The following is a 23,933-nucleotide window of genomic DNA, read 5'->3' on the forward strand; positions in this document are numbered from 1 at the left end:
GGGACATGAACCATTGCATCACTAAGATGAAGGGCAAAAGGGCAGGGGAGGGGGAAGTGGGGGGGAGGGGGCAGTGTTAGCATGGAAACAACACAACCTGCAACTTTCCTTCACAGTCCAAAGAGCTGCCCAGCATGTCGTCTTTTACACTTTTTTGTAGCTGTGGGAGTCAAACCATTAAAAGGCAAAGTGTTATTAATCCCAGGGTTGACCTTGGCTCGTGTATCCAGTTCAAGAGCCAATTGGACTGGTTTTCCATTCAACTATGTTTGAAGAATAAAAATGATGGCTGACGACCTTCCAAAAAAAAAAAAAGATGGTAGTGCACAATCCTACCAGCCACACTCCAGATTTATTCCAACATTGGGCTGGTGACTGGCAGAACATTTCACACCCTCGTTCAGCTCCTTTGTATCCTTCAGGGCAGCACTTAAGACTGGAAATGAAAGTTAGAGATTGTGGCTCAAAATAGTCTTTGTCATACAGTAAAATTGGACAAATTATCAGGGAACCCTCGCCACGAAATAGAATAGTTCAATACAACTGTGTGAGTATGACGGTGTACACAATGGTGAAACATTGCATGTGGATTGTTACAATGACTTATGATTGTGCAAAGAGGTTGCCATTCTTACCCCAGTCATCATATCCATGTGTTAGCTCATGGCCAATGATAGCTCCTATTCCACCGTAGTTCAGAGACCTAACAGGAAAAACAGGAGGGAGAAATACAGAATATTATCAAAAGGTGCTGACACAATGGAGATTGTGGAAGATTAGCATGGCTGTGAATCAAAATGGGAAATGGGAAGCAGGAAACTGGATAGTTACTTTGGTAACCAGTGTGAAATTTTAATTACAGTTACAGTTTTTAGCACTTTAGCATTGACTTCATTTCAATGCAACATGGGTTGCTGCTTGCTGTTTACAGCCTGGTACATGCAGTTCTAGATCAGCTCTGACTGAATGACTTGGTTAGCATGGTTGTAAAAAAAAAGGAAAAAAAAGTCTTGAACTGCCTAAATTCAAAGAGACTATAAACTTTTGAAAGGATATATTTTCATAAGAAATAAAACACACCCATGATCAACTAAATACAGTCTGTAGCGTATACGGTATTTGCTTGTTGCAGCCATACATGGTCTGGTCTGGTATGACCACTGGATTACGATGTTGGCTAATGTTAGCGTGTCAGTAAACTTTCTGCTGTAACAGGTGTTACTGAGTCAATTTACTAATATGTGACTCTTCTCTACTGTGTAACTGTTAAGCTATGTTTTAGTACAGTGTTTAGTGACTCTGTAGCTTGTGGTAACAGCACTAATGTACAGCAAAAGTTACTTTATTGCATAATAAAGGAATAGTCTGATAGTCTGACATTTTTGGAAATATTCTTGTTGGTTTTCTTGCCAAAAGTGTTATGAAAAGTTAAATGCCTTTCTTATATTTACATTGAATAATAAGGAGCTGGAGCTTAAACATGGGAAATGGGTAAATGAGTTCTTGCTTTTTGTATAAAGTAAACAAACAAAACATATAATGTTAATCATGGTAATTTAAAGGGTCAGTGTGTGGGATTTAGTGACACCTAGTGGTGTAGTTGCTGATTGCAACCTTGTCATGTCACCCTCTTTTTTCTGGCATGAAGTAGCAACTACAGTGGCCACAAAAACACATGAAAGACCCTGTCTAGTTTGTCCTGTCTGAGCTATTGTAGAAACACGGCAGGCTTTATGGAAGAGGACCTGCTTAATTTGTAGATAAAAGGTTCATTCCAAGGTAACAAAAACATGATCATTCTTTTTTTCATCTGATTATACACAAACAAAAATATATTAGATTTCATTCCTGCCACATTCTGTAAATAAAGGCCTGTAAATCTGACACACTGGACCTCTAAAGGTGCTCGTAGGGGGATTATGTAATCTTTAGACAGAGCCCCCTGATTCCAGTCTAAAATAAGATAAGGTACTGGCTGTAGCTTCAGATTTAACAGACAGACTTGAGAGTGGTATTGATCTTCTCATCTAACTCTCAGACTGAAAGTAAATCTCCCAAAATGTCAAACTATTCCTTAAAGGTCTTAAGCATGTTTCACAGAGGTCTTCATTTTTTAATGCAGAAATATGGAATCAGGAAGTAAACACTACATGATGTGTAGTTTCACTATTAGAGTATGTGTAACAGATAGCCAAAGTCAGGTCTGTATGCATATCCACTCACTTCAGAACAGAGCTGTATGCCTTCTGACTGATTGGAGGTGTCTCATTATAGTCAGCTCTGTGGCTTTTCATTCCCTTTCTTTGTCCCCGTTGTCCTTATTGCTAATTCTGCTCAGCCAAGCCGCACAAAATACAAGCAGCACTTGGGATCTAATTTTGGTTCCTTGCGGTTTGGGTCAGGACTGAATGAAAAAGAAGCTCAATGCCAAATGTTCCTGTTCACACTGATTGGAAAACATCAGATATCCGTGTCACATGTGAAGGAAAAACCAGCAGTGGGATGTTTCAGCTCCGGTGTGAGCATAAATCCTAATTTCCGAAGTTGTATAAAATACAGTAAAACCCTGTAGCGTGTCCCATCCTCGTGTAACGTACCCCTACGTGGCCCTCTGCTCTGCCCTGCACTCCACCCTCTCCTTGACCCTGGGCTGAGCTAGAGTGCTTGTCTTTGCAGCACATGCAGATATAGAGAGCGATGAGAGGGCAGACTTGGGGCTATTCACATGGCCACGTCTGAAAATGACTTTTTGACAGCTAGTCGATACGCTGCCTCACACTGGGCCCCGACTCCCCTGCTAAACTAACTGGCTGATTGAAGCTTCATTATACTCAACGTGATAGTGGAGAGGTGTGTGTGTGTGTGTGTCTGTGTGTGTGTGTGTGTGTGTGGTGAGGGGAGTGAGAGAGCAAGAGTTTATGGGAGGTTAGGGCTACTGCAGTAATAACTTCAAGGCGACAGGCACACACACACACGCACACACCCGTTTTACTACACCATTAATTAATATTGATTAGCGTGCAAGGCAGCAGGTAGTGGAAGTGGTGGAGATCACCTCTAATGAAGACATAGAAGTGTTGGCTAATGTTCGGTACCCAAACTGATAATTGAGGTGTGTGTGTGTGTGTGTGTGTGTGTGTGTGTGTGTGTGTGGTCACTCAGGGGAGTTGGGAAGTGCAGCTTTTTGGGCTGTATTGTGTTGCCGTAGAATAATACTTGATACTGGCAGCAGTAACTTTGCTCCTCAGTGAACAGCTTTGGGTAACAAAAGGTATGTTGAGTGTAAAAATGTTTTTAACTGCACACGCTGCAGTGCTGCACTGCAATTATTACCTACAGAACGTTTTTCCAAACCACACCACACTGTTTTGAGTTGATTTCTGATTCTTGATTTCTCAATTTAGAGATTTTATTTTGTCATGAAGTTCATTTCAATTCAACTTTACTTGCCAAACCCTGCTGAAACCAAGCGCCCAAGAAGAGCGGCAAGCTTTGAGACGATTTTACGGAGTGGCCAAACCGTGTAATGAAAGCAATCACGCGATGCACACTGGCCCAAAAAGACTTTTTCCCAGCTCATATTGGAGGAAAGAAAGGGATGTAAAACGGTGAATCCTTCTTTTTTTTTTGGGTGTGTCAACTGCAAAATTCACTACTGGAATTTGATCCATTTGGCCTGACAATAAAGTCTAGAAAAGAGCAGCGTGATTAAATCATTTTTTATCTCCGTTCTGGTTAGCAGAGGGCTAAACTGTAAATATGTGGTTCTGCTGTGCTCACAGATACAATAAGTTCAAGTTAAAGTTGGACTTTAATGATCCCACAGTGGGGAAATTTACTCAGCAGCTCGTACACACAAATTGGATGAGAAATGACTCACATATAGAAACATATAGAAGAAAGTCATTAAGTCATGTTGGTGTTAAAAAGTCTGAAAGCTGTTAGAATGAAGGACCTGTGGTAGAGCTCCTTACATGGTGTGAGGTGAACACCCAAATATTTTTTATGTATCTAGTGTGAGTAGGATTTAGCGACACCTAGTGGTGCGGTTGTAGATTGCAACCCCCTTGTTTCACCCTCTCCTTCCTAGCGTGAAGGAGTAACTACCATTCATCCATTAACTGTAACCGCTCATCTCTATCAGGGTCGTGGTGGGGAAGAAACTGTCTAGAGCCAGTGTTTAGTTTGTCTGTTCTGTGCTACTGGAGAAACATCAAACAGTGTCTGCCGATATAGAAGGTAACAAAACCACAATGCTTCTTATTTTCAGGTGATTCTACACTAATGTAGTCAGTTGGAGCAAATCTGACACACTGGACCTCTGATGACTGGAATCAACCTTTTTGGCTTCATGTGCCACTGAGCAGCTTCGTAAGAATGAACAGCCCTGCCTCCAACAGGAAACTCTTACATCATTTCACATTCATTTCAATAGAAAGCTCTTTTAAATGTAAATGTTATTTTTTTTTTTGTAAATTTGTATGCACAATGTCTTCTTGATTCATTTTCTATTTTTCAGTTCATAATCGTGAACGCTTTTTCAAAACGGCTGCATTACCTAGTAACATGAGTAACAATCATGTAACAATCGGGTAACAATCACCTGAGTGTCAAGTGGATTTTCACACTCCACACAAGGCTGGATGTCAAGGTGTAAACTTATAGTACGCAGAGAAATATAAATGATTCACGATTGTTAATTATTAATTATACCCTGTTTGGTTCAGATGTTTAGCAGATGTAATGGATGTAATGGAAACCTTTTTAACAGACGACATTTTGACATGTCTCAGGTGTAAACAATACAACAATGATGGCTGAATTCCATTTAGCTACTTCAGTTTCAGGGTCCCTGTGTTGTTATGTCAACTCACAGTAAATACCTGGTCCTTGTTCAGATAATGATAATCGATCCTGATATTATATGATGCTTAAAATGCTGCATTGCCCATCAGCAGTTTTATTCCAAAAACTATTTGGCCATGAAATAGTCTGTATAATAAGAGCTTCTCTCTAAAATACACAACTGAAGAAGAAATCATTTCTGTTCTGATTAAAATGTGACTAATTTCAAGTTATGAATAGCTTTGTTCAATAATGCTGTGTCTCTCCAACGCACAGACTTCTCAGCACAAAGCGCTTATTGGAGAGCCCGAAATGAGAACAAGTGAGATAAATAGAACAGAGGGTGACAGACAGGGAGCCTATCTACTTTCATGCACCATCAAATTACTCGATGGGCAGATTTAGGGAGGCAACCTCTCAATGACACCTGTTCCATTAGCAGGACCTTGTTCGGTAATTGAGCTCTTGGTGGGTAGTTAAATTGGTTTAATCAGGTGTGTTGGGACTTGAGGGAAGCTGAGGCTCGCCAGACTAACATAGTCTTTAATGACCTTTGTTGTTTTGGCCGCGCTGATGTTGTTGCCTCCCCGCGGAGCGTGCAGTGGGGGAATGCAGGTACAGGAAGAGGGATACTTACTGTGGGAACTCAGGGTTGTAGAGAGTGGGCTGAAGGATGCCAGCGGGAAAGACTGGGACAGAGATAAAGAAACAACATTAGGGAAGTGGAAATGTCCAGATACAACTCATGTTAATATCACACATCCTGGATTAAAGTCAGCATATCGATGCTGCAGACGGTGAAGGGGAAATGGAAAACACAGATGCCTTCAAGCTGCATCAGCCAGGATCCTGATGTAAAATACATGCAGCTGCTATAGAGGACAGTGTTATGTTTGTATCTATATCCTGTGTTTATCTGGAAGTTATAGCAACTAGATGCAAGCAAGGAAATGACATGAAACACACGTTGCCTGAGTAAAGTTACTTATTTCTCTGGGTTTAAACATTGTTGGAAATATATGGGACATTGTAAGTACACAACTCAAAAAAATCTATAACCTAATTCTAGCTGTTTTAGAAATAGTATATCTTTACATTGAGAAAGAGTTCAAAATAAAGAAAAGAATGTAGTGCAGACAGAATACGTAATGACCAGAAAATTAATTAATAATCAATTTTATTAACATTTTATTAACAATTTAAGTTATCTACAGTATTGAGCAAAAAACGTCAAACACTGAATTTGAGGATTGTCTGCTCTCATTTGTTTTATATCTTTCTGAAATAAATATGTCTTGATTTGACATTTCATCAGTTGAAGCCTGTGGACCAATGACAGTGATTTTAGGCGTCTTTGAATGAAATTACATTTTGTGCAGACATTCATGTTCTCCAGAGGATGAATCCTAATGACTTTAATGACTTTATCTCTGGTGAATTGTTTGAATTCGTGATTCAAGTACATGCAGTATTTTAAAGTCTGTTGGTTATCATGCAGTTTAAATCCATCAACTCAATCAAAGAAAAAAAACAACTGCATGAGATGTTCAGGAGCAACTCTTGAAACCTCTGTCCTTGTCTCTTTACATTCAAATGAGATTAGATTCTATACATGACATAAAAGTCACAGACACGGAGGTCGGACTTAATTAATTAACTCCCTTCAAAGAAAAGTATGAAAACCAACTCAGCTGAGAAGTGAAGCGGCTGGGCTAAGTGAGAGAAATAATGTGTGCAGGTTTTAAAAAATGACCCAAGAGGCCCTGATGACTGTTTGTCTGACTCCTCCTGTCCTCTGGCATCAGCTCGCCAGCACACCATTGATTTTTCTGCGAGAGATTTAATCCAGCAGGCACAGACAACGTGGCCGATCTTGGCTGAAGACGAGAAGAGGAGGCAGGGAGTGAGTGGAGGGGGGAGGGGAGGGCTAGATTTGTTAAAACTCGGGTAGGTGTTACTGCTTGTTTTTCCTTCAGGGAGGTATTAAGTATGTGAGGAGGAGATCTAAGCAGAAAGTGAGTGATGAGAAGGAATATGATATGAGGAGGTGGACACTTTTTTTTCTTTCTTCTAAGCAGCCCGTCTTGTTGGACTTGACGAAAACAGGCGGCAACACAGTGTAATTGCGTGTAACTAATGCGTGGCCCATGTCGTGGTGCAGAATGGCAATAGCAGGTGTGCGGTGGTGGTGGTGGTGGTGGTGGTGGGGATTGTGTGTATACATGTGGAGACAAATGACAGCGAGGACACAAGTATCAGTGTGTACAATGAAGAGCACTCACCCATTTGGTTCTTGTTAGGGAGGTAGTAGGCATTAAGAGCCTGAGGGGGGAGAAGCCACCTGAGGAGACAAACAGTGTCAAACAAACAGGGTTTAAAGATGGGATCCATCACACACACACACATCACAAATCTACCTATTCAAAACACACCCTGATCCTGAGCAGAATCCCCAAACACCTCTTCCTATCTCACTCTAAACCCCCCTGGTGAGAAATATTAAGTGTGTGTGGTCCCACGGCCAAAGTTCCTCTCTGCATATGAAATCGCGGACACTTCCTTTATGGTAATCCACTTAAAGCCAGACCAATCGATTGGCACAAAATCCCCCAAATGACTAACTCTCAAAGTGCGAGATGCCCTTGTTCTAGGAGTGAAAGACTGATGGCTCTGCACGGACTGCGGGGAGATGGAGGAGAGACAAACACGAGGTGGAGGAGGAGTGTTTCCTTCTTTGTTTCCATCCTAGCCGACAAGACAGAGTGAGCGATGGAAGTTTCACTTTTTGGTGATAAAGTGGTGGTGGGGGGGTGGTGTATGTGTGATTTAACTCTTCAGGGCGTTGAGTGTGGGCTAATGATACAGTTGTTTTGGAGCACCTCAGAATACTAATGTGACTGTAATGTGTTGTCATAGCGGAGAATCATTCAAACCAGGCGTGCGGGACTGTATTTCAGAAAAATGAAGTGTGTGTCCCACAGCACTTTGCTGCTGCCTGCCTGCTACAGATAAGTGAATCAAATGGATTTTCTCCAGCTGTATATGTTGATTTGGTATCTGTTGGTTTAATTTAGAGGTGCATCAACAAATATGTCAGACCATAAAAGGACACATGTTAGTCATGTCAAACATATTAGAGACAAGCGCTCATGCCGTGGTCCGGCATGAGTCTCAGCTGCACACGCTCAGACTGGATCTCAAATACATTAACCTTCTTTAATTGCTTTGCGCTGCGTGTCAGTGAGCTGAGATAGCCTGAGCGTGGCTCACGGAATATAAAGAGGTGTGACACTCACGTCGTCTTGTCCACCTCTTCGTGGATCTTCTTGACTGACAGCTTGATGTTGAACTTGATGCTGTTGAGGATGTTCTTGAAATAGGTTTTCTCGTCCACGTCAAACTGCAAAACCACAGATATGAAGTGATTGTGAGTTTTACCATATGCTATATGTATTGAAGGAATGGTTTGGGAATAGTGTTGAATGCACATTTGCAAAACCGGGTTTAAAGAGTGCTTTGCTGGTTAAAAACAAGAAGAATCATGGCAGTGTTAATCATTAAACAACAACTGCAGTATAAAGCTCCTTAAAAACCGTAGCAATAAATACATATGAGGGATAAAATAACATAACAAATGGTATAAAAAAGGTAAAAGTGCGGTGGGTCTGGCAGCCGCCATCTTGGCTGCCCTGCCTCTGTTGCCTCTTGGCTAGTCTGTGGAGCATGGGTGGAGCTGAGACGGGCTGAAAGAAGCCTGGTTACTCAAACAAGGCACCTGTGACAGCACCCACCTGTCAATCAAAGCAGCCATGCTGTTAATTCTGCATAACTTTAAACCTTAATATAATCTGAACAGGTGAGTTGTATATAAATTCATCCTCAGTACAGTTGTCATGAACAGGGAAATTAGCTATAGAGACCAAAACTGTTTTTTGTACCAGGCTGTAAACATGTTTATTTCTGCTGAGAAGTTGGACATTTGAACATGGAGACTTATGGAGACTGACTCACTTCTGGAGCCAGCCTCATGTGGCCGTTTAAGGAACTGCAGTTTTTTTTTTTTTTTTTTGTGACGCATTGGATTCACTTCACAACCATGGAGGTTCCATTTCGATATAACATGATAATTAGTAAATCTTAAAAGTGCTGTTGGTCGATGTTATTACTGTAGGACAGAGCCAGACTAACTACTTTCCCTTGTTTCCAAGATGATCAGCTGACGGTATAGCTTCATATTTATTAGACAGACATGAGAGTGGTATCAAACTACTGATGTAGCTCTGTGTGCAAGCAAATAAGAGCATTTTTTAAAATGTTGAACTATTCCTTCAGTTTGTGAATGTGCCAAGAGGTGCAGTAAACAGAGCAAATTATGTTACAAAGTAAATGGTGGTAATCTGTGGTTGTGACACAATTCATTTGTGATTCAGTACGTGTGAGGGCTGTCTCTCTTGTTGTGGTGCCAGTGGCTAACATTAAAATGCACAGATTAAAAAGGTTTTGTTTACTCGCCAAAAGAATTCAATCTAACTTGCTTTTGTACCATCTTCATCCTTTAACAGACAGTAAACACATCATCTTTCTTGTTTGCTTTTTTGCTTGTTTGGTCTCACAAGGCCAGTCAGTTTGTGACAAAAATGTACATCTGTGCACAACATTATTTAACAGTGAGGCAGCAGATGGAGGAAATTTGCCACTAACAGAGCTTCCACAACAGCCCTCCACCCCCGAGTCTTTTGATTTTTAATTTGAGGAGAAGAACCAGTAACACAGGTGAGGCCACACTTTGCTTAATTGTCAGCAAAGCTTTGATTTAAAAACTGCCAATGTCTCTCCACATCAGCTTTAATGAAGTTGTTTTGTAGCAACTGTAAACAGCCAAGGACACATTTTTGTTGTGGTGAATCACTCCTAAGAAAGAAGTGTTTTGATTTTATTTAAAGGTGGTGTGGTACCTTGTGTTTTGACCACTAGTAGCGCTATGGAGCAATGTGCCAGTATCAAACCATGGCATAAAAGCTATGGTTTGATACTGGTTGACTTAATTTATGACTTAAGTTTCTTGCTACCCTGGTAGGGGCAAGGGATAGAGAGTCACTTTTGATGTAGATGTCATGGTGTATAGTAGGTTTGGCTGTGAGGACCAGCAGTTCAGTTTTTGAGAGGTTCAGCTAGAGGTCATGTGTCTTCATCAATGTAGATATGTTTGAGACCCAGAGAGGTGATATAAATAGCAAAGAGAAGGGGCCCCAGCACTGAACCCTGGGGAACCCCAGTGGTGAGATGGATAGCATTTTAAAGTTGGCAGAAGGTTAGCAGAAATATCTTTCTGGTCATGCCTATGTAGAATGTTGCAGATCAGACTGAAGAGGCCCAGATATCTATTATCTGTTTCTGGGTATCTGCTGTCTAGACTGGAGGCCAAGAAACATTGGCCGTTGCCCCCAGAGGCTAAATCGTTGTCAGAGGATAGCTGTTCTGCGATTGGTAAAGTATACCTCAAAACATTATAAGTATAGTACTACAGTAAACCTACCTTACTTTGAGCAACACCTTCATGACCTTCCTCAGTTGGTTAACAGTTTTCAAACTTGTATTATACGACCACCCACAGTGATCGTATAATACAAGTTTTCGCCATATACACACTTTAGAAATAAATATATATGAATATTCTATATGTATATCCGTTCATACATGCTGCCCCCAGCAGTTTTCCATCAACAAACTCTTGATTGCATATTTATGAGAGCCGAACTGCCTGCTCTGCACGGCTTTATGTGTGCCTCATGTTTTATCAACATACTTAAGGCATATGATGTATTTGAACAGTCTCATCGGTGTTTTGGGGGGTTCATTTACTCCTTCAATGATGTATTTCTGCTCCATCTGAATACAATCATCCAGGACGAATGGTGCTGTCTGACGGAAAATCATTCTCGAGACAGACACAGACAGACAGAAAGGGATGCTGGGAAGTGGAATTTGTTCGCATGACATGTGGGTGATTGTGCGTGTGTGGGCGAAGATGACCGGACGGCGCAGAGTGAAATAGAAAACTCATGACTCACCCCATATTCTTGATCTATGAGCTCAGGTTTGAGCAGGAAGTCTGGGTATCCTGTCATCACCATCATGTGCTTCAGCTGGGAGAGAAGAAAAAGAAGAGAGAGTGAGGGAGAAATGACTGGCCCAACATCAGCCTAAAACCACTTACTAATATCCACATGTTTTAGAACTCAGGCACACAACCATCAAAGCACACACGCACGCATCAACTAATCAAGCAAACCCAATGTAATAGGATTACAGGGAAGCTCTTTATATTCAGCATGGCCCACTAAAAGGATTATAACTTCAGATTGTAAAAGTATTAGAAGGGATATCTTGCAGTGCAGACCCTAAATCAGCACCACAGAAAAATCCGGATTAGACGATCCTCACTTCTCAATGTCAAGCCCTTGATGTATTCTATCACACACTTCCATCTAACCGAGCAATCAATCAAACCCGGTGCAAAGAAAGGAAATGCAAAGAAATAATTAAATTCTTTCCAAATCCTAATCAGATCTGGCAGGGAGTCATGTTTGTGATGCACACGCCGAGTTAGGCTCTGAACCTTTGCTCTCGCAGCATCCTTGGTGGCTTCGTCCATCCAGTCCAGCTCATGCAGACGAAGGTCCAGAGAGTGCTTTATGTCCTCTACCAGCTCCTGTACCTGGAGGGAGATCGCATCGTATTAGAAGAAGTTTTTAAGAGTGTCAGTCAGCTGGGATCAGAATCGTATCACCGGATTGTTTGGTCAGTTAAATCTTATTGAATCACATACACACAGTCCAGATGAAGCAGATTAGCTCTGTTTTTGAAGAGCAACTTAACTTTTTTTTTAGCTACATGCACCCTTCAGAAATGAAACAATACATTGTAACCCAAGCTACCATCACCCCGTCCAATCTTGCGGCACTCTACGCTCGCTGTCGCCCTTACTCTGTCTGGTCATCTCTCCAGTGTTCTTCTATCCCTTCCTCTGTATAAACCGATGCATTTCAGCCATTTTCAGATATTTTAATGCAGAGATGTAACATCTGATGGTCACCAACGTCAATCATTGGCTGAAATTTAAAGCATGATGCTGACACTGGTAGAAATACTGTAATTGAAATGGCAGTCTCCATATCTCCATAGCTGACTGCTGTATCTATATGTCGGGCTGTTGTGGGTGGGTTTGAGTGGTGGAGGAAGAACACTACGTTGCCTCATAGTTTTTTTAGTGTCCCAGGGTGCGTCATAGATTTTTCACAGATTCTAGTTCAATCTCCGGCCGAGACGGCAAGCCTTCAGAGGAAATTGTATTTTTGTCATGGCACCCAGAGACACCCAACCCGTATTATGACATTATTATTATCTCCAAAAGAAGACTGGGAGCCAGAGCCTTCAGCTATCAAGCTCCTCTCCTGTGGAACCAGCTCCCAGATTGGGTTCTAGACTCCACATTTAAGAGTAGAGTAGTTCCTTTTTGATAGACCTAATAGTTAGTGCTGGTTCAGGTTAGTCCTGAACCATCCCTTAGTTATGCTGCTCCTAGACTGCTGGAGGACTTCCCATGATGCACTGAGCTCTTCTTTTCTTCTCTCTCTCCATCGGTACACATTCATGTCCTATTAATGCATGTTACTCCGGTAAAGAAGCTTAGTTAATTAGATGGGTTATACACAAAATTTCTGGCTCTTAAAGGAAGTTTTTTAATGCCACTGTCACCAAGTGCTTGCTCATGGTGGGAATTGTTGAATCTCTGTAAATAATAATATGCAGTACAGTCTAGACCTGCTCTGTATGGAAGGTGTCATAGGATAACTTCTGTTATGATTTGGCACTATAAAATAAGGACAAACAGCAGCAGAACAAGAAAACCTTGCAGGTATTTTAACGGGACACATGAGGCTTCTGTTGATGTGGGCCTGACTTCTCTGACAGGCACTTTTACGTCTACTTGAGATGAGAGAGACCCATCACACATAAACTGCATGATGTTTGCAACGCGCAATACCACAATGATTGTGCTCGGATCAGATAATGATGGATATCCATCTCCCTCAAGCGAGTCTGTTGGCTGTTGGCCAAGTAGTGCTGATTTTAGTTTTATTGGTGGGCTCAGGTTCAGTCCTGACAGACTGAGTTGAAGGCTGAGATGTATCCGCATTGAGCTCTGTTTACCCTGTCAAATCTTTCTTGTTCTGACCTTAACTATAATTCTGCCTGCTGAAAAATGAAACATAAAATGTATTTAATATGAATGTTGATCATTTTTAATGCGCTGAGATGTTATTAAAAAGGCACAATAAATGTGCACCCATGGCCGGTCCTCAAGGCACCCACTTTGGGAGCCTTTAGTCTAGATAACTTTAAGGGACCTGATCAATAGTATAACAAAGTGACTTAACTTACTCAAAACAATACATTTAGTGCTAAATTAAATTAAAGTTAAGTTAAGTTTGTTAAAATTCCTCCAATCCAAAAATTGCTTGTGTTTTTCTGTGAAGCATTGCCTGTATTACTAACTGATGGATTCTGGTATATCAGATTGCCATCTTTGTAGTCTCTTTGCTACAGTTTCTGATGTCGTTCGTCTGTAATGTGAATTCCCAGTGTCCAATATGTAATTACCACTGACCCTACATGCAGCTGAAACACACCACAAACTACAAGTCAAAGCGTTCAGCCGTCACTGAATTTCGATTTCATTTGAAAAGCAGCATGGCACAGTTCTATTATCCAGCACCAACGCAAGTCAAAGTGACTGAAATGGGACACTCCGTCCATCAGTCTGTCTGTAATGGCATAAATCTTGCAGATGCAGTGCAAACGTGCAGAGAACCTACAAGTTATAATGTGGGTAGCAAATGAAACTTTGATTGCTGAGATGATGTTTTGTCTTTGTTTGTTACTTCCAAAGCCCCCCAATCACTTCCACCTTTATTAAATATTACAGATCTGCCTAGCTGCTATCAAAGCTGATATTTTCACTTCTTCATGCTGCATGCTTGTTTTTGTTGGTCACACAAGAACTTGGAACATAGAAATGTAGGAGCACAGCCTCATCTTAACAGTGTCCTCATCTTTAATATTAGATAGTATGTATCCAGGCACCATATTTCTAAATAGTTACTTGATCCAAAAACCGAAGGTCTTGCTTTAATCTATTAAACTGATCATCTTAAATTTTAAATCTCATATAAAAGAAAGTTTAACCATGATAATGCAATGTGTCATCAATCAGCTGATCATTTTATCGGAGACGACTTATCTCTGTTGGTGCTGTCAGAACTATAAAAACATACATACAATTGTACAGCAGTGTTGTTATGTAGAGAGGAATCTCTTCCTTTCATCAAGTTACTCATGAAATTAATGTTATTAGTGACAGCTGATATGATCTGCCTCAGGCAATGTCATTTTAACATTTTTAAGTGACGTCCAGCTATGGTTGTAACTGCTAGCTGAAGGTTTTATACACTGATCTTTAGTAATGAGAAAGAGAAAGTAGAGATAAGGGATTTGCTTGTGTCTGAGTTCAGTGAATTGTGTATTCAATCTCAGCATCAGACAAATCCAAAAAACCTTTTTGACGTCTACATTCTGTAATTTTTTATTTTCATGAGCAGTCTGAGGCAAACGTCCACTTGAGACTGGCTCCAGACCATGTCAGTCTCCATAAGTCCCCATGTTAAAATGTCCAGCTTCACAGCAGAAATAAACATGTTTACAGCCTGGTACAAAAAACACTTTTGGTCTCTATAGCTAAGTGGCCTCTAGTCAGCAATGGTTGTAATTTAATTTACATAATCATCTATCATCAGTGTTTTTTGGGTTTTTTTTGAGCATTTACTATCCAAACTTCAACAAACTTTTAAAGCATTATACTGCTGCTTTCTCAAACTACTGTAAACAGGAATGCCACTCCTAAAAGACACTCGACATGTTGTGTCCTTCAGCTCCCTCCACATCGGTGATTCAGGATAAAGAGAAAGCATCTTTCCCACCCTGTCTCTCAGCATCAGCTCCTGAGACTCATTAATTCCTCTTCATGCTGAGGTAAGCAGCATCAGACAGTAAGTCAGTCAAGGCTTTGCACATCGCCACTGGCATCGAGGCCAGTACCTCTCGTGTTGATAATGAGGTCTCCGACCTGGACATGCCAACATTGTACAGACTTATGTCTACCAGTGAAGTGAAACGATCAGCGTAAACACGGAAAAATATCAAAAATGAAATAAACCATCATGCGACTTTCTATCCTGCAGTACATACAAGAAGGATAAATAGTGATGATGGTTTGAATGATGTTTATGAGATTAGTGCCCACCAAATTCTAGGCCTGATCCTAAAAATCCCTCTTCTCTATCCGTGTATTAATCAGAAAGGCTCCACTAGCTTGAAGCATTATTGAAATTTACGCTAAGTATCTTATTAGAATCTTAGATGGAACATTAGGAACATGGGAACTTAAATTTTCAATTTAGGTACAGTACATGGAAAGTAATTAGCGTCCAAAATGTATCCAGTTGTGTCAGACCTGCTTTATGTTTTACAGTCTGAGCTTTGGCAGAGATTTAAAAGTTTGCAAGAGAAAAAGAAAGGCAGCTCAGTGGAAGATAAAGCACGTAGGGTGGACCGTGAGAGTAAAAGAAGAAGGAGATGAAAGGGAGATGATGGAGGGCTTAAAGAAAGAGCACAGGGTTACAAAGGTTAGAAATTCCATTGGGAACCATGTCTCTATGTCCTGGAATGGACATGAGACTTAGATAAGAATACATATGGGGAGGATTAAGGTGAAAGAGGAGGGGACCAAAGGGCAGAAGAGTGGGATTAGTGGTGACCAACCTACTATGGGCAGGGAGCAAAATAGAAACAAAAAAAAGTGTGAGAGGTAGAGACTGGAGACAGGGCTGATTGACATAGATGGGTTTTCAAGATCAGAGTCCAGGAATCCATCAGAATCATCTAGCCATGTCAAAAAAAAAAAACCCAGCTGGATCCTTCTACACTGCCCCTGTAGAGCCGAAGAAAATGATGGAGTAGAACAGAGAAAATAAATAAGAAGAAATAAGAAATAGTACCAGAACAAAAGTGAGTTCAGTGTTGACACGATCAAGGAAATGGAAAAGTGGAAAAGTCTGGGTCATCATTGCAGATAAATTGCTACATTTTTAAGACTAAACTAGTAATGGAAACTCCTCCTTGACACATGTTTCAATCTCATAGCAAAACTGCTCTAAACTGCTCTATATGTTATTAAAAATTGGAAATGTCTGAGATATCTGTCCACTATGACCTCCAAAATGTGGGCTTTTCTGACGTCCAAGCTCAGTGTATGAGTCAGTATGGCTCTTGAAGTGTATATTTTATAAAATCACTGGTTGCAAAAAAAAAGTTACTTCCTCAGGAAGCCAGGTTACGTACATCACTTCAGCTAATGGAACCAGGTGCAGTTGAAAGTACTTCTACCTGACATGAACTGACACGATTATGACAAAGTGTTGGGTCAGTTTTGTTTTGTTATGGACTCAAGGTAAGTTTGGATTCATGTATAATATATTATATTATGGTCCCACAATTGTATTAACAATCGACTAAATAACCTTACTTAATACATTACCTTATTAGCATTTTAGAGCCTTTCCGATTGTTTTGGTTTTTACGACCTATAATTTACTTTTAGCAAAAGAGTTCTGATGAACCAACCCCAACAGCAGACAGTCAGGGTTAGCAAATAGCTGGTGAACATAGTGAAACATGTATCTGTTAGTCTTCCCAGTGTGAACACAAAACACTCTCCAAACCTCCTCAGATTTAGCGTGTAGTATGAAACTGGGACACAACTAGAGTGCAGCCAATGCACTGCATTAGCCTGACAAGCCAGGAGTCACTAATGAATGAAAAGGTACAGGACTCGGATTTGGCAGTACCAGTCAGCTTGCTCATGTTTCAGTTTTAGACCCGCACAGAACTCAACATGTAATTTACATTTCAATTTTTCAATTATCTCAAAAGTTCACTAAGGTGGAATTTCACAAGTGTCAAGATAAAATGAATCAAAGAAATACATGATGAAATCTTGTTTTCTGAAAAGAGAATAAAACAAATCCATCCATCCATCCATCCATCCATCCATCCATCCATCCATCCATCTATCCATCCACAGACAATCATGCAACTGTCCCACCAATCATCCATTAGTCCACCCCGACCCATACCTTGGCCTTGCTCTGTGAGGAGAAGTGTTGCTGGACGAACAAAGCTCCCAGGGCCATACCAAAGTGTTTGTTGGCCTGAGTGAGGCAGAGCCTGCCCAGCTCCAGCTGCTGCTCGGTGCCGTCAATCTCCCGAGAAAACTCATGGATGGTGCTGCGGAAGGCGGTGGACAGGTGTTCACTTAGCGCCGCCACGATACGCCACAGCATGTAGTTATGGAGAACCCTTGGGCGGAGGAAACAAGAAGGATGGGTCAGTTACATTATTATATATTTGGTATGAATTTGACACACTACATATACACTAAATATATACAGTCCCCTCCAAAAATATTAAACAATGAGGCCAATTCCTTCATTTTTGCTGTAGACTGAAAACATTTGGGTTTGATATCAAAAGATGAATAGGAGACAAAAGATTAACTTTTTAGCTAAGTCTGAACTAGCAAAGCAGTTTTTATGTGCTGTATTTATTCAGTTTGGAAAACTCCATGGTGTTACTAGGTTGTTACTTAGACCTCGGACTACTTGCTGGTGTAGTAAACTGGGTTCCATTACATATGGGAATCTATTCCTGTGTTTTCCAGGTATTAGTCAGATCCTGTGTATCTCCATGGAAATGCTGATCGGAACCGGAAACAGCGAGCAAAAAAATGTTTCTTTGTGTTGTGTTAGTTGTGTGGACTGTGGCCAGTAACATTACGGGATAATGGTAAACAACTTTACTAACCGTAAGCTTCTATCATACCAGAACAAGTAAGGTTGTAGATGCACAATCCTGAGTATATTAAACTGAACAAGAGTTCATTTCATGTCTTATAAATTCAAATATTCAGTTGTAAGAGGAAGAATGTCTGTTTTTTACTTTATTCAGTTAAAACATGGTTGCTTTAATGCGAGACAGTAGCACACTGTAAAGCGACATCAGCTGCGTCTAACTGTAATCTTGTTCCATCTGGCTCAAAGTTCTGTTTTCCCATCTGCCCTCTGAACAACTTAAGAGTCAGAAAAGTTGGAGAGAAAACAGGAGGGAGAGACAGTGATGGAGAGCGAGTGGTAAGGAGTCAAGAGGGCCCAACAGTTTTAGAGCAGCTCCTTCCAATCCGGAGTGACTCACAGTGGAGAGGCAGCGGAGGGGTGATTGGGAAAAATGTCGAGCTGGAGGAGAGAAAATGGATCATTCATTTATGTATTCAAGCTGTGTCTTCTCCCCCCAGACGATGGAGTGCTGGTGTGTCCTCGTGCCCCCACTGGGTGCGCACATCTAATCTGCCCTGCAGGGACAAATGCCCCCTCTCTCCTACTGCGAGGCTCCATGCGAACCTAAAGGCATGTTGTTGTTGTTGTTTTCTCCTGTTCTTTTTTTTTTTTTTTTCCCTTTTGCATGACAGATATTAAATCAAAAGCGCCTTGGTAACAGCACCCCGAGGTCCTGCCAACAAAGCACTTGTGAATCGAATTTAATTGACGGGAAAAAGGGAGAGGAAGTCAGGGGATGGGGAGGGGGGTGGAGGGAGCGGGAGGTGGGGTAAACAAATGAATGAGCGACTCAGGTGGTGTCCTTGATCATCATGACCATCAGCTAATCAGCATGCGTTCCAGGTGTGGCTGCGTCGCTTCATTAGCTGCTTTTATTTCTGTTTGTCGGTGGTTTGTGTCGTCACACTTGGACAGGTTTGAGTTTAGATATACAGATGTGTGTGTGGGAGTGTGTTCACAGAAGTGCGGCTATATGTATGGAAGTCATTTATATGATAATGGTAAAAGTGCAGAATGTATATACTGTGTGTGGGAGAAGTGAACCCTTAAGGCATCTCTGAAGAAAAGTATGAAGGTAATCTCTCAGAGTAAAACCGCAATCACACTTGACGTCAGGGGTTAACAAAAGATTTGATTTACCTTTGCAATATTGGACAGGTGTATGTGCTCATTAATTGACAGCAGTAACTGTCTTTCACATTGTGTAAGATGTAGCACAACTGTGGGACATGTCTGCAACGTGTTTCAGCTGTGCAGGAGCTGATCGCAGCTGTTCTACACAACGATTGTGATCCCTTCGGAAGAGCTGTGGCGCATTTCAGAAGTGTCCCAATGTCTGCACCCCAAAGAATATGCAGCTGTTTCATTCTATCGTATTCTTTGGGTTGCAGAGCGGAGAGCTGCTTCTGGTGGGATCACAATCACTGTCTGGAATGGCCGCGTTCGGCCCAAGCACAGCCCAAACGTTTCGTAGATGTGCCCGGTGGGATTGAGTCTTTATAGACATGTCCCACAGTTGCACTATAGCTTATGCACACTGCATGAAAGATTGGAAACACAGTTTCTGTGGTGAATTTAATGACAGCAAGCAGCACAGAGAAGATTGATATGACTGGGAGTCAGACAAACAAACAGCATAGAATCTGGTCAATTTTCAAAGTAAAACACACTTTGCAGACTCCCAATCTTAAAATCAGACAAAAGCACTGCATTTAACTATGTTGCCTTTTTATACATCGTAGAAGAAAGCAAGGAAAAATGACCAAATCTAATCAAGTTAACAAAGTCTGGTGGCACTTCTTCTGAAATGCTCCTGGTAATAGAGAGAATGGACCAAAATAGACCAGTGCCCAATGGGATCTGGGGGTAACTGGAGTCACATCCAGGTAACTTGAAATCAGTGTTCATTCATTCACTGTGATAGTCAGTGGCAGTCTTGGAGTGCAGTGGAGTTGGCTTTAATAGATATGTGTGTTCAAAAAGAGAAGATTTCTGAGCTCTACTCCAACTTCCTTAATGGTCTTCATTTTGATCCACCACCAAGTTGAAGGACAAAACACAAGCAGCAAATTACAGTTCGCACATGGTATCTACATTCAATTTAATTCAATATTATTTATATAGCGCTAATTCATAACAAAAGTTATCTCATGACACTTTTCATACAGAACAGTTCTAGATTGTACTCTTTATAATATCTACAGAGACCCAATAATTCCATACAATACATAGCCCTGACATTGACACATGCCAGCTACAGTGTAGACTATGGAATAGTTATGGAGAAAACACACTTGTACACTGTAGGGGGCCTCAACACACAACTACAAAACCAGATAAAAGAGGAGCCTCGTATTGTATGACAGCTATACGACCATGGAAATCAAGGAGTCCTGAGTTTGACCTGTGACGAGAACTGGTTGAACTTCACTCTCAGCAGCTTTCACAGGAGCTTAACTTGCGTCTCACAGTTTGAGGTTCTGTTCAGGAATCTCTCTCTTTTTTTTTTTTTCTTGGATTATCACAAATATTTCACAACACTACAGACAGCAGATATAAAAATCATTGTTCACCCTGTGATCTTACTCATGTTTTATTCCTGCCCACTTCTGGTCAACTTTTGGCATATTATTTTAGGGCCATGTCAAATATACTTTAAATTTCCCCACAGAAATTTACAATCATTACACCACTGTATAATTGGAGGCTCTGGCTTTCACCTCTTTGATAGCAAGACCTCACCTCCTTCTCCACTAGAAGTGAACTAAAGCTCCCTGTAGTACTCAGTGACTTACTGATGTCATGTCCTTCTTAAAGTCAGAGAAAATTAGATATTTAGTAAGAACTAGTCCAACTAAATCTTCAATAGGAGGCAATCTTTCTTGACATTTTTCACATTTAAAGCGGTTTATATTTCATATTGTGCAATTAAAAAGTCCAAGAAAAGCATGGCTTTTTGTCTCAGTTATACACACAGAACCTTAATTATATCATCACATCGACATGCTGCTGTTCTCTGTGACATCCTACGTTGTTTTGAGGATGATCAATAAAAAAAGGAGTAACCCAAAGAAGACAAAGCTGTGTGCTTAACAGTGTACAAACCTTGCTAGCTGCTCGCAGTGACAATGCGAACACGGTGAAGGTATAATGTTTATCTTGTTAGCAATGGTTAGTTTGGTGTGTGGGTATGCTAATAACAAATAAATAAACAAAAGTAAAAAGACAATTCAGGTTTCATACTGACAAATGCTTATTTGCTCACTTGCTTATTAGTATTTTGTCATTCAGAGTGGAGGACTTCATCTCATTGTGAGTAAAATGGACTCATCCAAAATATGTAAACATGATCAGTTTGTCTTTGGCTCCCCAGACATTTCTCTACACTCTCCCTCACAGGGTAACATGAACTGCATGTGCCTCGTACAGAATAGAGTCACAGTGGAGCTGAATGAAAGCAGCCGGCGAGAGCTGCGTACAGACCGAGCAGTAGGTCTTAATCACCGGAGGACTGAGTGAAGGCTCATTAGCTGAATAGATTTTAATGGGGCTAGTTAGGGAGATGAAAAGACACCGTGTCCCTGTGCACTGCATCAACACACTACCACAGGTAATGACCCTGCAGGTAATGGAGGGAGGAGAAGGAGGAGGAGGAACAGGGAGGGACTCCTTCAGTCCAAACTTAGAAATGACTTGGAGTTTAATCATTTTATCTGTTTAATAATTGGACATACAAACAGAAAATCACACGTTTAGTTTTTCTATCAGTGGAGACTGTAATCCAAAGCACCTTACAGCAGCATGAGTGTGTATATCTTCAGCTCTGCAGGCCCAGCTGGGTATCAAACCCAGGCCGAAAGCTGTTGCTCCATGAAATTCTTCTAAAAAATGCTTTTACAACCACCTTGAATGTACATTTTTAAAAGCAGTGAATTCTCAACCGCAACTGTTTTCACTTTCTGCCATTCGCTCATGAACACACACACCGTACTGAAACACACCTGAACACATGAAACGACACGCTCTCCTGCTAGCTTTCAAATTGCACAGCCCAAACACTCCAATTCCCACATGACGCAGACAGAGAGAGAGCAGCGGCAACGGAGGGGAGTGTGTGTGAGAGAGACGCTGGTGTTGTCATTATGCTTTCCCCTTCGTTGAGGCCTGCTCATCTGGCTAATGGGATTGGCTGCAGTCGCTGGCGGCGCGTGGGGACCGCACACACACACACACAGGAGGCAGAAAGAAGAGAAGATGGATGGAGGATGAGGAGATGGAGGTGTGACTGCTCTTGTCAAGTAGACTTGTATGATGGGAGAGTCATCAATGTGAGAACACGGGAGGGGCGGAGAGAGAGAACAATGAAGAGAAGGACTTGGTCAATACATGCCTATAAAGATGGAGAGTGTGTATTCTCACCTATTTGAGAAATGGATGGAGGGAATGAGATGGATAGATGGAGTTGTCAATAGCAACCTCAAATCAGTGAGAAGGAAGAAGAGAGAGGAGGATAAATGAAATGATGCGGAGAAAGAGAATGATGGTAGTAAAAGAAAAGGGGAAGGATGGATGAAGAAGCACACGTTGGGTTTTAACAGAGGGAGGTAAAAACGGGTGGAGGACAAAGACACAACAAAAATGATGATGTGAGGAAGAGAAGAAGAAGGAAGGGAAGGTGGTAGAAGGAGGGATGATGCATTCATTTTTAACCGTTGGTCCTGTCATCCTGAAACACATCTAACAGGCGGATGAAGCGAAGCACCTGTCTGTGTGTTCTTCTTACTTGTCTGTCACCTTTTCACCTCTCCGAGTGAAACTTTACACCGTTCCTCCAATTTAACAAGAGTCCAAACTTTTCCTCCGCTGTTTTTTCTCTACTTATATGAATGTCAGTCTGCCAGCCTCTTCAACTGTGCTATGTCTACAAGTGGAGTCTTGGACTGTATGTGTGTGTATGTATGTGTGTGTGTGAGTGGCAGATTACTGCAGAGCGCGAATGAGTACCAAAGAGTGTCTCTGTGGTCCATTAGTGACCTTGCTCAGCTGGACAATGATACAGTGGGCCAACATCTCTGGCATGACCCCCCGACTCCAAACAATGGCACTCTGTGTGAATGTGTGTGTGTGTGTGTGTGTGTGTGTGTGTGTGTGTGTTAACACTGCTCAAACTGTGTCTAGATGCGCAGAAGCTTTATATAAGCATACTCTGCAGCTCTCATGATGACTGCTTGGGGTTAATGATCAGGCTCATGCACTGATACCGTGAGAGGACATCAAATATGAACCCAAGAATGTGTCATGTTTAAGAAATTCAACTTTTCTGGGGTTGATTGACCTTGAACACAACTGTCAATCAGGAGAGCCTGCTTTGGTTCACGTCATATTATTTTAATTGATATAAATTATTTAATTGTTGCCATGAAAGCAGCATATTTTCAGGGATAGAAATGCTCAGTGATGCTTAGCTGATGAATCCTAAAGACTGTGGAAATCCTCTGAGAGTTCATCTTGCACTGCCATGACATTGATATTTGTGATTATTGATTCATTGATAGTAAAGTAATCGTTAGTTTCTGTCCTGAGTGCATTTAGAGATCAGAGCTCGTGCTCAATGCTCGTGTTAATTTCGAAGGCTCAACAGATGATTATTATTTTGTCAACAGGATGGAGGACTTTGGTCATTAAACCATGAGCATTACTTAATTACTTCTTTTTTTCACACTTTGAACAAATCTACTTCATAAAGTGAACCTTTGTAGTGGATCTTTGTCAACCATGAATTAAACGTTGATTTACTACTGCAATAAGTACACGAAGCTGAAGGAGGAAACCTCCTGATCTTAATATTCAGGTAGAATGAAACTGCTATTTTTTTTTATCTGAAAATGGTGCCACCACCAATCAGATTCAACTATAGGTCACAAGTCAGTGTAACATCAACATGATTTGAAATGTTATTTTATGTCAGAATAATAGCCAAGAAGTTCTAGCATTACTTAGCATGTGAAAACCATTGTATCATGTATAATGTGTAGAATGTTAAGATGAATACATTTTCTGTTCTGTCATATGCTTAAG

At 41.1% G+C, this 23,933-nt stretch overlaps 1 protein-coding gene across 1 annotated transcript in view; it reads right to left on the reverse strand.

Annotated features, from left to right (window-relative positions):
• Positions 1–23,933, reverse strand: part of ecel1 (endothelin converting enzyme-like 1) — a 43,207-nt gene that overhangs the window by 4,550 nt on the left and 14,724 nt on the right. The window contains exons 7-13 of the mRNA XM_019270093.2: positions 17,100–17,322; positions 11,465–11,563; positions 10,917–10,991; positions 8,142–8,245; positions 7,128–7,186; positions 5,483–5,534; positions 636–703 (exon numbers count right to left, since the gene is read on the reverse strand). Coding sequence (XP_019125638.1) covers positions 636–703; positions 5,483–5,534; positions 7,128–7,186; positions 8,142–8,245; positions 10,917–10,991; positions 11,465–11,563; positions 17,100–17,322 — 680 coding nt within the window. The remainder of the gene's footprint in view (positions 1–635; positions 704–5,482; positions 5,535–7,127; positions 7,187–8,141; positions 8,246–10,916; positions 10,992–11,464; positions 11,564–17,099; positions 17,323–23,933) is intronic.

Source organism: Larimichthys crocea, chromosome VII (assembly GCF_000972845.2).
Source record: "Larimichthys crocea isolate SSNF chromosome VII, L_crocea_2.0, whole genome shotgun sequence".
NCBI classification, from domain to species: Eukaryota; Metazoa; Chordata; class Actinopteri; family Sciaenidae; genus Larimichthys; species Larimichthys crocea.